Source organism: Cydia strobilella, chromosome 15 (genome assembly GCF_947568885.1).
Source record: "Cydia strobilella chromosome 15, ilCydStro3.1, whole genome shotgun sequence".
NCBI lineage: Eukaryota > Metazoa > Arthropoda > Insecta > Lepidoptera > Tortricidae > Cydia > Cydia strobilella.
In genome coordinates, this window is record NC_086055.1 from 12,783,468 (window position 1) to 12,799,717 (window position 16,250).

General features: G+C 49.8%; 1 protein-coding gene across 1 annotated transcript in view; it reads left to right on the forward strand.

Moving 5' to 3' along the window:
• The window catches only part of LOC134747592 (sortilin-related receptor-like), a 66,316-nt gene that overhangs the window by 45,825 nt on the left and 4,241 nt on the right, over positions 1-16,250 (forward strand). Inside the window, exons 17-28 of the mRNA XM_063682187.1 lie at positions 5,694-5,852; positions 6,653-6,819; positions 7,919-8,034; positions 8,395-8,609; positions 9,883-10,123; positions 10,739-11,005; positions 11,891-12,023; positions 12,537-12,648; positions 13,421-13,546; positions 13,876-14,018; positions 14,713-14,921; positions 15,668-15,853. Coding sequence (XP_063538257.1) covers positions 5,694-5,852; positions 6,653-6,819; positions 7,919-8,034; positions 8,395-8,609; positions 9,883-10,123; positions 10,739-11,005; positions 11,891-12,023; positions 12,537-12,648; positions 13,421-13,546; positions 13,876-14,018; positions 14,713-14,921; positions 15,668-15,853 — 2,074 coding nt within the window. The remainder of the gene's footprint in view (positions 1-5,693; positions 5,853-6,652; positions 6,820-7,918; positions 8,035-8,394; positions 8,610-9,882; positions 10,124-10,738; positions 11,006-11,890; positions 12,024-12,536; positions 12,649-13,420; positions 13,547-13,875; positions 14,019-14,712; positions 14,922-15,667; positions 15,854-16,250) is intronic.

Sequence of the window (16,250 nt, forward strand, 5' to 3'; positions counted from 1 at the left end):
AACCGCGGCTGTGTGCGCTCCGACCGCGTGTGCGACCGCCGGCAGGACTGCGCCGACGGCAGCGACGAGATGCACTGCGAGGTGTGTACCCACGTGTATAACCGACGAGACGCCCTGCGACGACAACCGCGGCTGTGTGCGCTCCGACCGCGTCTGCGACCGCCGGCAGGACTGCGCCGACGGCAGCGACGAGATGCACTGCGAGGTGTGTACCCACGTGTATAGCCGACGAGACGCCCTGCGACGACAACCGCGGCTGTGTGCGCTCCGACCGCGTCTGCGACCGCCGGCAGGACTGCGCCGACGGCAGCGACGAGATGCACTGCGAGGTGTGTACCCACGTGTATAGCCGACGAGACGCCCTGCGACGACAACCGCGGCTGTGTGCGCTCCGACCGCGTCTGCGACCGCCGGCAGGACTGCGCCGACGGCAGCGACGAGATGCACTGCGAGGTGTGTACCCACGTGTATAGCCGACGAGACGCCCTGCGACGACAACCGCGGCTGTGTGCGCTCCGACCGCGTGTGCGACCGCCGGCAGGACTGCGCCGACGGCAGCGACGAGATGCACTGCGAGGTGTGTACCCACGTGTATAGCCGACGAGACGCCCTGCGACGACAACCGCGGCTGTGTGCGCTCCGACCGCGTGTGCGACCGCCGGCAGGACTGCGCCGACGGCAGCGACGAGATGCACTGCGAGGTGTGTACCCACGTGTATAGCCGACGAGACGCCCTGCGACGACAACCGCGGCTGTGTGCGCTCCGACCGCGTCTGCGACCGCCGGCAGGACTGCGCCGACGGCAGCGACGAGATGCACTGCGAGGTGTGTACCCACGTGTATAGCCGACGAGACGCCCTGCGACGACAACCGCGGCTGTGTGCGCTCCGACCGCGTGTGCGACCGCCGGCAGGACTGCGCCGACGGCAGCGACGAGATGCACTGCGAGGTGTGTACCCACGTGTATAGCCGACGAGACGCCCTGCGACGACAACCGCGGCTGTGTGCGCTCCGACCGCGTGTGCGACCGCCGGCAGGACTGCGCCGACGGCAGCGACGAGATGCACTGCGAGGTGTGTACCCACGTGTATAGCCGACGAGACGCCCTGCGACGACAACCGCGGCTGTGTGCGCTCCGACCGCGTCTGCGACCGCCGGCAGGACTGCGCCGACGGCAGCGACGAGATGCACTGCGAGGTGTGTACCCACGTGTATAGCCGACGAGACGCCCTGCGACGACAACCGCGGCTGTGTGCGCTCCGACCGCGTCTGCGACCGCCGGCAGGACTGCGCCGACGGCAGCGACGAGATGCACTGCGAGGTGTGTACCCACGTGTATAGCCGACGAGACGCCCTGCGACGACAACCGCGGCTGTGTGCGCTCCGACCGCGTCTGCGACCGCCGGCAGGACTGCGCCGACGGCAGCGACGAGATGCACTGCGAGGTGTGTACCCACGTGTATAGCCGACGAGACGCCCTGCGACGACAACCGCGGCTGTGTGCGCTCCGACCGCGTCTGCGACCGCCGGCAGGACTGCGCCGACGGCAGCGACGAGATGCACTGCGAGGTGTGTACCCACGTGTATAGCCGACGAGACGCCCTGCGACGACAACCGCGGCTGTGTGCGCTCCGACCGCGTGTGCGACCGCCGGCAGGACTGCGCCGACGGCAGCGACGAGATGCACTGCGAGGTGTGTACCCACGTGTATAACCGACGAGACGCCCTGCGACGACAACCGCGGCTGTGTGCGCTCCGACCGCGTCTGCGACCGCCGGCAGGACTGCGCCGACGGCAGCGACGAGATGCACTGCGAGGTGTGTACCCACGTGTATAGCCGACGAGACGCCCTGCGACGACAACCGCGGCTGTGTGCGCTCCGACCGCGTCTGCGACCGCCGGCAGGACTGCGCCGACGGCAGCGACGAGATGCACTGCGAGGTGTGTACCCACGTGTATAGCCGACGAGACGCCCTGCGACGACAACCGCGGCTGTGTGCGCTCCGACCGCGTCTGCGACCGCCGGCAGGACTGCGCCGACGGCAGCGACGAGATGCACTGCGAGGTGTGTACCCACGTGTATAGCCGACGAGACGCCCTGCGACGACAACCGCGGCTGTGTGCGCTCCGACCGCGTGTGCGACCGCCGGCAGGACTGCGCCGACGGCAGCGACGAGATGCACTGCGAGGTGTGTACCCACGTGTATAGCCGACGAGACGCCCTGCGACGACAACCGCGGCTGTGTGCGCTCCGACCGCGTGTGCGACCGCCGGCAGGACTGCGCCGACGGCAGCGACGAGATGCACTGCGAGGTGTGTACCCACGTGTATAGCCGACGAGACGCCCTGCGACGACAACCGCGGCTGTGTGCGCTCCGACCGCGTCTGCGACCGCCGGCAGGACTGCGCCGACGGCAGCGACGAGATGCACTGCGAGGTGTGTACCCACGTGTATAGCCGACGAGACGCCCTGCGACGACAACCGCGGCTGTGTGCGCTCCGACCGCGTGTGCGACCGCCGGCAGGACTGCGCCGACGGCAGCGACGAGATGCACTGCGAGGTGTGTACCCACGTGTATAGCCGACGAGACGCCCTGCGACGACAACCGCGGCTGTGTGCGCTCCGACCGCGTGTGCGACCGCCGGCAGGACTGCGCCGACGGCAGCGACGAGATGCACTGCGAGGTGTGTACCCACGTGTATAGCCGACGAGACGCCCTGCGACGACAACCGCGGCTGTGTGCGCTCCGACCGCGTCTGCGACCGCCGGCAGGACTGCGCCGACGGCAGCGACGAGATGCACTGCGAGGTGTGTACCCACGTGTATAGCCGACGAGACGCCCTGCGACGACAACCGCGGCTGTGTGCGCTCCGACCGCGTCTGCGACCGCCGGCAGGACTGCGCCGACGGCAGCGACGAGATGCACTGCGAGGTGTGTACCCACGTGTATAGCCGACGAGACGCCCTGCGACGACAACCGCGGCTGTGTGCGCTCCGACCGCGTCTGCGACCGCCGGCAGGACTGCGCCGACGGCAGCGACGAGATGCACTGCGAGGTGTGTACCCACGTGTATAGCCGACGAGACGCCCTGCGACGACAACCGCGGCTGTGTGCGCTCCGACCGCGTCTGCGACCGCCGGCAGGACTGCGCCGACGGCAGCGACGAGATGCACTGCGAGGTGTGTACCCACGTGTATAGCCGACGAGACGCCCTGCGACGACAACCGCGGCTGTGTGCGCTCCGACCGCGTGTGCGACCGCCGGCAGGACTGCGCCGACGGCAGCGACGAGATGCACTGCGAGGTGTGTACCCACGTGTATAGCCGACGAGACGCCCTGCGACGACAACCGCGGCTGTGTGCGCTCCGACCGCGTGTGCGACCGCCGGCAGGACTGCGCCGACGGCAGCGACGAGATGCACTGCGAGGTGTGTACCCACGTGTATAGCCGACGAGACGCCCTGCGACGACAACCGCGGCTGTGTGCGCTCCGACCGCGTGTGCGACCGCCGGCAGGACTGCGCCGACGGCAGCGACGAGATGCACTGCGAGGTGTGTACCCACGTGTATAGCCGACGAGACGCCCTGCGACGACAACCGCGGCTGTGTGCGCTCCGACCGCGTGTGCGACCGCCGGCAGGACTGCGCCGACGGCAGCGACGAGATGCACTGCGAGGTGTGTACCCACGTGTATAGCCGACGAGACGCCCTGCGACGACAACCGCGGCTGTGTGCGCTCCGACCGCGTGTGCGACCGCCGGCAGGACTGCGCCGACGGCAGCGACGAGATGCACTGCGAGGTGTGTACCCACGTGTATAGCCGACGAGACGCCCTGCGACGACAACCGCGGCTGTGTGCGCTCCGACCGCGTGTGCGACCGCCGGCAGGACTGCGCCGACGGCAGCGACGAGATGCACTGCGAGGTGTGTACCCACGTGTATAGCAGACGAGACGCCCTGCGACGACAACCGCGGCTGTGTGCGCTCCGACCGCGTGTGCGACCGCCGGCAGGACTGCGCCGACGGCAGCGACGAGATGCACTGCGAGGTGTGTACCCACGTGTATAGCCGACGAGACGCCCTGCGACGACAACCGCGGCTGTGTGCGCTCCGACCGCGTGTGCGACCGCCGGCAGGACTGCGCCGACGGCAGCGACGAGATGCACTGCGAGGTGTGTACCCACGTGTATAGCCGACGAGACGCCCTGCGACGACAACCGCGGCTGTGTGCGCTCCGACCGCGTGTGCGACCGCCGGCAGGACTGCGCCGACGGCAGCGACGAGATGCACTGCGAGGTGTGTACCCACGTGTATAGCCGACGAGACGCCCTGCGACGACAACCGCGGCTGTGTGCGCTCCGACCGCGTCTGCGACCGTCGGCAGGACTGCGCCGACGGCAGCGACGAGATGCACTGCGAGGTGTGTACCCACGTGTATAGCCGACGAGACGCCCTGCGACGACAACCGCGGCTGTGTGCGCTCCGACCGCGTCTGCGACCGCCGGCAGGACTGCGCCGACGGCAGCGACGAGATGCACTGCGAGGTGTGTACCCACGTGTATAGCCGACGAGACGCCCTGCGACGACAACCGCGGCTGTGTGCGCTCCGACCGCGTCTGCGACCGTCGGCAGGACTGCGCCGACGGCAGCGACGAGATGCACTGCGAGGTGTGTACCCACGTGTATAGCCGACGAGACGCCCTGCGACGACAACCGCGGCTGTGTGCGCTCCGACCGCGTGTGCGACCGCCGGCAGGACTGCGCCGACGGCAGCGACGAGATGCACTGCGAGGTGTGTACCCACGTGTATAGCCGACGAGACGCCCTGCGACGACAACCGCGGCTGTGTGCGCTCCGACCGCGTGTGCGACCGCCGGCAGGACTGCGCCGACGGCAGCGACGAGATGCACTGCGAGGTGTGTATAGCCCAACGAACTGGAATAACTACAGAAGCCTGACTAGAGCTAAGAAATGACCCCAAGTGTATTGTGCCGCAAGCGACTCAACTGTACAGCGCGTAGTTTGCCAACGTACAATATTTTTGTTTTGACTTGTAGAATTTTATTCAGGCAATCAAAATCAATCACAACTTTTTTTAATAGCGAGATATTGCGTATTCAAAGCTGCGCCCGAATTATATCTATGGGAAAGTCAGTGATATGTGTTAGTCATATGGATTGTTTCCAAAGTCGAAAATCAGGTTGAGTCTTTCGTGTTGGGCCGCGGGAGGCCGCGCGAGGCCGCGGGGTCCTCGTGTCGAGACGGTCTAGCGCAACGTGCGCTCTGCGTGGGTTATTTTTTCTCGTATCGTATCTAGGTTTAAAAAAATAAGCGAGTCCCGCGAGTCAAGATTTACCCAAGTTTTCGAGTAGAGCTTAAAATCCTTTGAACTTAATACGCACACTCTCCCGAAACTGTTTGAGTAGATACTCACTTATTTATTCCTTAACCATTAGCGTCCCACGGTCCTAGTGCAAATTACCTGCAATGAAATTTAAATGTTATTAAATGGTGGAGTTCCTATCGTTTTTTTTTTAAATATAAATATTGAAATAAATTTGATTACATAGCATTGATTCTAATTTTACTGCTAATTTCTCCTGTATGGTAGACCGCTAGAGGTTAAATTCATATTTCATTCGTTTTTGAGGGAATAAATTCAAATCATATTTAAATCCAACCTTTTCTACAGGGCCGCCCAGACATCACAAAATGCCCTGGGGGCTACACGCTCTGCGGCGACGGCATGCTCTGCATATCGGAGGTGTCGGTGTGCAACGGCCATCAGGACTGCTACGATGGCAGCGATGAGAGCAACTGCACCAGCGAAGCTCCTGGGCACGGTATCCAGGTATGTACAGCGAGCTGCAAAATCTCATTTATAAGGGGTCCTTGCAGAAAAATACAGGTAGTACCTATATCTTACCATAGAGTAACTTATACTAGAGCGGTACTGTCATAGTAAATTTTGTAACCCCAGTAAATTCACTGCCATCTGTCGACACACTTTAAAACTAAAAATGAAGATTTATAAAAATACGATGAAATGTATTTAAATATCAATAAATGATTTTTTTTATTTGCATTAATTATTTTTATGATTTTGACCCATGTTCTTTCACTGATATGCGTTAAAATTGTTAAATAACAAACGAAACCGTCAACGCCATCTATACGACAGTAGGCCAAAGCTAGTAGCGCCCTCTGAACGAGAATCAAATTTTCTTGATTTTTGAGGCACGTTTTTTCCTTAGACTGTATCCATCTATTACGGAGTTTGATCTTACGCGAGAAATACTGTCACAGAATAAGTATTATCATACAGAACGAGCACGCACCGCCCCGCCCCGACTCGAATGACCTCGCCCCGCGACAGCAGATTGACGGACGTTTGCCGACCGCTCAGTACTATTTTTAAGCAACTTACTCACACTATGACGCATGCCGCGTGTACAGACGTGCCATTTACACATAAAAACGCAAGTGAATTTTGATGTATAGCGTGTCCGCCCTGTGATACTGTCGAGGATATTCGTGCTAAGCCTACTGATTACACATGGCAACCGCGCCTAGAAGAGTCTCGAAATTTCTCCCAGTATTTGCTGACTTCAATTTAGAATTGGCTTTCTGATTTATTTTTTAATTCCTCAGATCCTAGGCATCGGCGTAGACCAGCCATCGATAAACGCCAGCAGCTTCCTCATATCGTTCTGGATGTCGCAACAAAAGATGTTCATCTACAGCTTCCTGCCCTCCATATCGAAGGTGTCGGACGGCGTGTGGACCAACATGACGTGGATCCACGAGAGCACTTTCAGGTAAACAATGTGGCTTTCCATCAGAGAAGGGTGAATGCTTCATGTGCAGGAAGGACGTTTATATCAAAATTTCTGTTGGAATTTGTGATGGAAAAGTCCTTATTGCAAATGAAACATAAGGACCCTTCTGTGCTGGAAAGCCACAAATACTCTAACTAAAATCTAGTTACAATTCGTTTGTCCTTAGGGCGTATAATGACCCCCTCTCAAAATCCTTTTGCGAAACATAGTCGGGTTAAACACATTTTAGAAAAAGGTCACTTCTGTCGACAATATCATAAAAGAACGCGTATGGTAAATAATTATCCCATTTTTCTTATTTGAGTCTTAAGTACTGAAAAAAGTGCGAGTCGGACACGCCCACCGAGGGCTCCGTACTTTTTAGTATTTGTTGTTATAGCAGCAACAGAAATACATAATCTGTGAAAATTTCATCTGTCTAGCTATCACGGTTCATGAGATACAGCCTGGTGACAGACAGACGGGACAGTGGAGTCTTAGTAATAGGGTCCCGTTTTTACCCTTTGGGTACGGAACCCTTAAAATGTATTCCGCCTGTAAGGGTGTAGCGTAAAAATTAGCTTTAGATTCCCTTAACTTTGCTATGTCTACATGAAAGACGCGAACGAGTTAACCATACTATAAAATGTGTATGACCCAGTCCCATTCGCTAGACTTTCCTTTAGTGTTACTTATAAACTTTTTTGCTCTTTTTGCAAATTGGCCTTCTTTAAAACGTACATTTCGTAGAACATTCCATTTCGAGGTTTTCCAGGGTTTTAAATCCTGTATGGGTTGATTCACAAGAGCTGCTGCACTATTTTTGCAAAAATGTCAATTAATTTTCTCACGAAATCCGCGACAGCTTTTGTGAATCCACCTGTCATGTCGTTATATTTTTGTCTTGGGTACTAACTGTACGATCCGTTCGGCATCCTAATAAAGAATAACCTAATAACCTAATCCTAACCCTGCAGACTTGTTTACCCTCGACAGTGACGTAATCCAATGGATACAGAACCTTAGAATATCCTTATAAACGACTGAACAATTATGCCATACGAATAAATAAAATAAAGAATTATATTTATTGTTCCAGATTCACGGGTTTGGAGCCTTACACACAATACAACGTGACCTTCTACATCCAGGACACCAGAACGAATAAAACTTATCCATCTTTGAAGTTTGTCAATACTACTACTGGCGAAGGACGTGCGTATACCACAGAAGATATACATATCTTATACCTTTAAACGACCAATAATTCTTGTATATATGTATATATATTTCGGGGATCTCGGAAACGGCTCTAACGATTTCGATGAAACTTGCTATACGGGGGTTTTCGGGGGCGAAAAATCGATCTAGCTAGGTCTTATCTCTGGGAAAACGCGCATTTCTGAATTTTTATATGTTTTCCGAGCAAAGCTCGGTCTCCTAGATATTATAGTTAAATTGAAGATATAGTATAAGTATTATGGTGAAGAAAACACATCTTCAAATTTTTTTGCAATTGTATGCAGATTTAAATGTCTAATAATAAAATATTAAATTAACTGTTCTTTATCCCAGAACCCTCACCACCCTTAAAAGTGAGCGTAGCCCAGCTTACTGGCAGTCGCATCCTGGTGGAGTGGGACCCCCCGGCGTCCCCTAAAGGCCAGATCCAATACTACACGGTGTCCTACAGCCCACCCGTGCCTCCCATGGACAAGAAGACCAAGGGAGATGACACGAATATGACCATCAATGGTTACTTCCGGCCGAACATGAACTATTCCTTCTGGGTAAGTTAGAGCATCCAGGTCGAATGAGACACACTCGCGTCTCCTAAAGGATAGGTCCAATACTACACGGTGTCATACAGCCCGCCATCAGTACCTCCCATACACAAGAAGACCAAGGGAACTGAGACGAACCTGAATTATTCCTTCTGTGTATGTTGGCAGTCGCTTCTAGGTCGAATAGGACCCACCGGCGTCCCCCAAGGGACAGATCAAATACTACACAAGTGTGTTACAACAATTGTGTATCCCCATGCCGCCTAGAGGCTTAAAAAAGACCATCAATCGCATTGTAAGTCGAATCTGTATTTTGATAAATGAAAATTGCATTACTTTTAGCAAGTTTTGATTCGTCGGTGGCTAGAAAGTATAGACAAACTGTCAGCATCAATTTTGATATAATCCTAACCACAATGCTGTTTATGTGATTCCGTTAATCGCAATAAGTTTCTATTACCCTTTCATAAATCATGATCTTTACGAACCGTTCTTGAACTTTATTACAACGAGATAAGGTTTGGTATGGTTAATTAAGTTGTAATAGTAGTAAAACACTTTATTGTATAAAAAGAAACATAAAGCAGGAAAAAACATAAATCATTTGTACAAAGGCGAACTTATCCCTTTCAGGGATCTCTTCTAGTTAACCTTTGAGCAATTGAGAGAGAATTGGAGAACGGTAGACATCAAATCCTAGCCAAGGTGACAATCGCTATTGCTACGATAACGAAACGCTTTGTGTCTCTCTATCAGTCTTCCATATTAGTGCGACAGTGACGGTTGCGTTTCGATCGCTACGGAGCGTAAGCGATTGGCATGTTGGCTACGCGGCCTGTACTGAACGGCATAATAAGTAAATATTGAATTCCCTATTAAGACTCATATTAGTTATTTGGTCCTACCATAGAGTAACTTATACTAGAGCGGTACTGTCATAGTAAATTTTGTAACCCCAGTAAATTCACTGCCATCTGTCGATACACTTTAAAACTAAAAATTAATATTTATAAAAATACGATAAAATGTATTTAAATATGGATAAATGATTTTTTTATTTACATTAATTATTTTTATATGATTTTGACCCATGTTCTTTCACTGGTATGCGTTAAAATTATAAATAACAAGCGAAACAGTCAACGCCCTCTATACGAGTGTAGGCCAAAACTAGTGGCGCCATCTGATCGAGAATCAAATTTTCGTGATTTTCGAGGCACGTTTTTTCCTTAGACTGTATCCATCTATTACGGAGTTATATCTATCTTTGGTCCTACAGATAACAGCCACCAACGGCGCCTACACATCCGAACCTTCCCCCGTAATGACGATCACTTTCGACGACGTCGGCGACGTCGACGATCTCAATCACATCGGCGTCACACGCATTAATGAAAGCACAGCCCTTCTCACTTGGGACAAGATCAAAGGCATTGAAGGCTTTAAGTTAGTCGTGCGACCGCCTGCGCCTAGCTATGTGCCTTGGGACACGATTACTACCAACGCGACTAATATTACGCGTAAGTAACAGGAAACTAGTCAATGAATGGTATGGGATATTCTCAAACGCAGCGTGATCAGCACAAATTAAACTTTAAAATGATAAGTATTTTATCATAAATATTTATGGTCAATAAAACATTTAATACCTTTCTACGAATAGTTCTTAATAATTTTGAACGCCAAGATCTAAATTCATCCGGACGCTTATACTCGTAGTTGTTATGGCGTATACTGTCAATGTAATATTCACGCTTTCAAATAAAAATGTTAGTGTTTTTCATCTAGTTTTTTTTTAAACAAAATTCTTTATTTATCTACGCGTAGGACAAAGTATTGGCGTATTTTGCATGCGAATCGGTTACGAAATATTTGCTTTAGTTCCGAATTACTTTGTCGACTTGCGTATTATAGTAAAAGTAAATTGTTTATTAGGTAAAACTGTTTATTAGGAAAACAAGCAGCTTTAAGATGATACCAATATTACACTATAAAAAGGCAAGCCAAAAAAGGACCAGGCTCGGAAAGTCGAAAAAATGGGTCCGAATGTCCCTTGCGTAACGATGGAATGCTCCTGTATGGCTGTATGTTTATTTAAGGCGCATACTCTTCAATAATACGTATTTTCTTTTTAGTAACAAACCTCCCAACCGGCGTCCACATCGACGTCGACATAATGGCGTACAAAGGAACCATCACCGGCCACCCTCTTACCATCTTCCTCAAACCAGAGGGCACTATCGATGACGTCATTAACAGTACCGCGTACCTTATCAAGGAGAAACGGACGTCAGTCAAGTTGGAGTGGTCACCCCCGACTAGTGACAGATATAAGGGGAAGGAGTTGGAATACGCGGTGTATTACAATGATGTGATGCATACTAGGATTCCAGGGAAAGAAAGTGAGTATTTTTAGGTTATAAAGTTTATAATGTAAACCCATCTTTCTCACACCGGAGGGCACCAACGATGACGTCATCAATAGTACCGCGTACCTTATCAAGGAGAAACGGACATCAGTCAAGTTGGAGTGTTCGCATCCGACTAGTGACAGATATATGGGGAAGGAGTTGGAATACGCGGTGTATTACATTGATGTGATGCATACTAGGATTCCAGGGAAAGAAAGTGAGTATTTTTATTTTAGGTCTCGTCATCAATAGTACCGCGTACCTTATCAAGGAGAAACGGACATCAGTCAAGTTGGAGTGTTCGCATCCGACTAGTGACAGATATATGGGGAAGGAGTTGGAATACGCGGTGTATTACATTGATGTGATGCATACTTGGATTCCAGGGAAAGAAAGTGAGTATTTTTATTTTAGGTCTCGTCATCAATAGTACCGCGTACCTTATCAAGGAGAAACGGACATCAGTCAAGTTGGAGTGTTCGCATCCGACTAGTGACAGATATAAGGGGAAGGAATTGGAATACGCGGTGTATTACAATGATGTGATGCATACTAGGATTCCAGGGAAAGAAAGTGAGTATTTTTAGGTTATAATGTAAACTCATCTTTCTTAAACCGGAGGGCACCAACGATGACGTCATCAATAGTACCGCGTACCTTATTAAGGAAGAACGGACATCAGTCAAGTTTGAGTGGTCGCATCCGACTAGTGACAGATACAAGGGAAAGGAGTTGAAATACGCGGTGTATTACAATGATGAGATACATACTAGGATTACAGGGAAACAGTTTAGAAATATCCAAAAAAGACTTTACTTCCAGTGTTCCCAAAGCCTGGTTCAGATTAAGATTTCAATGCTGCCATTACCTTTCCAGCTAAGATTACGACCAAGCAGACGAGCATGCAGATAGACGACCTGCACGCGTGCGAGAGTTACATATTCGCCGTAACACTCGCCAACGGACCCATCGCCAAGATACACGAGATCATGACCCGCGAGAATGCCAAGTAAGAGTTCCTTTTAATAAAATTATGAAAATTTAAAATTATTTTAAAACAGGCTACCACATTTTAGTCGACTAGAATATTTTGATCCGATTTGAGGGTCATCAAGCGAGTGCAAGGCGCGTATTATTTTAGAAAATGCTTTTATTTGTGATGTTTGAAAGTAGAATCCAATATCTCTCATTATTTCAATGTAGCAAACCTTTTGTGAAAACGCGAGATGGTTTCTGGTGGTCGCTGAAATACGATTTTTATGAATCCCGGCCCAATCACCTTAGTTATTTATTTAATTTAATGGGGTTGGCAACTGTCAAAGGTTTCCAGAGATGGCGCCATTATAGCTTGCCCCTTTTTCTATGAGATTTGGCTTAAAGCGCATCTAGGGCATTAAAAAAACAAAAATTTTACACAATTCTAGGGATTGACAGGGCAAGCTATGCTGGCGCCATCTGCTAAATATTTCGACCGGCCAACCCCATTGAAGCAGTACGACTAATGTTATAAATTCGTTAACAGGGCCCCGATAAAGAATCTTCACGTCGTACTCATATTCAACGCCAACAAAACTAAGATGGAAATCTTATGGAACGCAAACTGTGACGTCATACACGAGGCAGTGACCTACAGAGTAAGAACTTATATTTATAGTTTGTCAAAGGACTGTCTCATTTCAAACATACATAGAGAATCATACTATCTTTGTCTTACACTAGTACTAACACCCAAAAGAAAAGGATGAGTATAGTTTTTTTTGTTCTTATTTACTGACAATTTGGTTTGACTATATTTTTAACTTTGCGTAGCAGTCTTGGGTGCGATTTTAATAGTCCATCGAAATACATGGTGTTTTCTCAAATCTTAGCCTAAACCGCAAGGTCCCTAGTGAGCGAGTTTTAGTATGGGAACAACCCCGATTAAGTAAGACCTTTATGATTTTATGTTCTCGGCCAGGGGCCCGTTTCTCAAAAGATCATAACTTGTAATACAAGTGGAAGTCTCTTTCTAGCAAAAGCTGTCAAAAAGTGACATCCGCTTGTATTACAAGTTACAAGCTTTTGAGAAACGGGCCCCAGGCAACTTGCGTGGACTGTTAGGAGCAGCACATACTTAAGCCCCTATTTAAAGTGCGAAGTGATAATCAAATCAAGTTTTAGTTTCCGATTTAGGCTACAAGATGGCAGACCCTTCAATGCGCAAAATGCGTGCGTGAAATATAGAGGGCACCTGCGGCACCTCGCGAGTGTCTGCCAATGCGCACATAAACATTTCATATTCTTGTTTTATAAAGTTGACAGCGTAACGATTGATATATCTTTGTAACAAATGGTATTTAAAAAAATATACTCGTTATTTGTAGACCCTATATGTTAGTACATAAGGTTCACATTCGTTTGTTCTAGCTGGACATAACGGAGCTGACCCGCAACAAAGTGAGCCGCTACGAGCTCAAGCCGACGACGAAAGTGTCGCTGTCTCACTCCATCGAAAACGTGGCGATTGGCGGCCGGTATAACATCTGCATATCTGTGAGTATTATTTGTATAAACGCCTTAAAATTTTGGCAAATGCGTCGTTGATAGAAGATATAAGCAATAAAATTTGCTAAACCCCCTTCTGTATGTAGTGGTGAAATGTTATTTACTTATTTTGTTTGAAGTTTATCCATCTTGTCCTCTTATTTTTTTTCATCTCTCTGTACAATATAATATACTTAGTATTTCTTATATTGTACAGAGAGAGAATTAAACATTTACTGAACTCGAATTAAAAAAAAATAGCATTATTTCGTTTTACTACCCGTGCGAAGCCGGGGCGGGTCGCTATTAGTATGAATGAACTATTATTTTGTTCACAGGCTAACGTACGTTCAGCGGCCGTGACGTGTAAACACGTCCTCGGGCAGCAGCTACCGACGCCGTCCGCCGTCGTGGCGTGGCTCGCGCCCAACGGACACCTCATGGTCAACTGGGAGAACCGCCGCGAGGACATCGACCACAAGTGAGTAAAACCCTAAGGGCCTTGGACATTGATTAGTGTTAGATGCGAGTTCATACATTTGCTACTAAACGCAAGTAACAAATGTATCACTAATCAAAGTGTAAATAGGGCCTAAGTCTAAGGAGACTTCCCTATGTGTGTTCTACCGCTTGTACAATGGGCTGTGCTCTGAAAAATTATTTGACAAGATGACGGCCGCTTTCTACTACCGCACCGCTCGCTCTCGCGCTGGGTAAGGTTATATAGGCCACCTGTGTGGCTCCTAACGGACAGCAAGTCAGTCTCTAACATCTCTCATTGTTACCTAGAACGAGTGCCGTGGTTTAGACGCTGGGATGGTGTAGAGACATGGTTTGGTCAGTGGCACGGAAAAAATAGTAAACTGCGTGGTCTGCGTCCAAATTACTGGCTCGGCGTCAAGATATCTGTATCCAGCAAGACGATGCACAAACCAGAAGATTACCAATATATTGATTACTCTAAAAGAAGGTTTTAGTTCTATAGACGCCTTGTCATTGTTCCGCCTAAGGCTACGGTGTTCAATTCACAAATCAAATGATCAGAGAAGTTTGATATTTCATATTATGAAAGATCTCTTGCACTGCATTTACGCAGGGCTTTTTAGAGTTAGAAGCGATTGCTCAAATTCTGTCAGTAACTTGCATCGATTTCATCACATTTTATTTTATTTTAGATACAAATACGAAATTATAGTGTCCGAAACCGAAATCCCCGAGGACCTGCTACACCCAACCGCCTCAATGCGGACGGAGATCGCCTCACACTCCCCTCGACTCATCACCGTGCCCGTCGCCCGCGGGCCGCTGTACTGCGCCGTGCGAGTCGTGTCCGAAGACGGTTATTATAGCGACATCAGCGAAGTGCACACTTTGGAGATGTTAGGTGAGTTTCGTAAGAAAAAATAAACTGGTTAAGACATAGAATGACTTTTAGACATGTTTTGAATGTATTGAGTTGGGAGACGGAGATCGCTTCACACTCCCATCGACTCATTACGTGCCGGTCGCCCGCGGGCCGTTGTACTGCGCCGTGCGAGTTGTCTCCGAATACGGTTAATATAGCGACATCAGCGAAGTGCACACTTAAGATGTTCAGACCCCGGCAAGCTCGGCCGAATTTCACCTTGCCATACAAACGGGGTTTTGTTCTCATTGGATTGTAATGAAACTTTGCACATACAATGACATGAGATATATCTAGGTCTGTAATAAGTTTATATAGCTCCAGTTTATAAAACAAACGAAATAGAGCAAAAGCAAGTTTTGTATGAAAAACTTAAATTCGCTGTGTTTTTTACTATTGTATCTGAAGCTATATAAATTTATTACAAACATATATACCTAATCCTATTGTAAGTACAAAGTTTCAGAGCAATCTAGCTAGTCGTTTTAAAACGAGAGCGTAACTACGTTTGTATGGAGAACCGAGTTTGCCGGGGAGGTGAGTTTCTTGGGAATAAACCGGATCGGAGAGGCAACTTCACATACGCCACTTAATTGTATTTGGGTTTGTTAGAATTATCTCGATAAATGTTACTCGTCTGTCAAAATAAAAGTACAGTCGGCGATAAAACCTCGTATCAAAAATGAAATTTTTGTCAAAATATTAAAGAGCGTTTTTTCCGTTAGGATCGGCAGAGCCGGAGCAAGCGGCAACATCGGCGCTGTGGTGGGGCGGCGGCGCGGCGCTGCTGGGCGCCGTGCTGCTGGGCGGCGCGCTGCTGCACGTGCTGCTGCGCAACCGCCGCCTCGCCAGCTCGCTGCTGCGCTTCAGCTACGACAGCAGGCGCGGGCAGGCCACCATCGGCGACCAAGGTACGATAACATACTTAATCTTAGTAGATAACCCAAAATATACAGAATAAACAGCCTTTCACGCGGTGCTGGAATGTAGCGGATTCCAGCCCCATACGGGGCAAAACATCTCGGATCCCCGAGGGACCTCCCCGAGGTCCTATTTAACACTTTTGATAGGATTCCTCGAGGAGCTGGGCCGGTAGGACCACCCCCCCGTGTCACGCAAAATAGGTACCGGTCGTCGAGTTGCGGAAAATCGCCCGAACTACGATACGATACAATAGGTCGAAATACTTGAGAAGAATCACAAATTTTCTAAAATCGTGTTGCTGCGGAACCGCAGGCTCGCTGCTGCTGCGCTTCAGCTATGACAGCATCATATTTAATCACCAAAATCATTGCGTATGTAATTAGT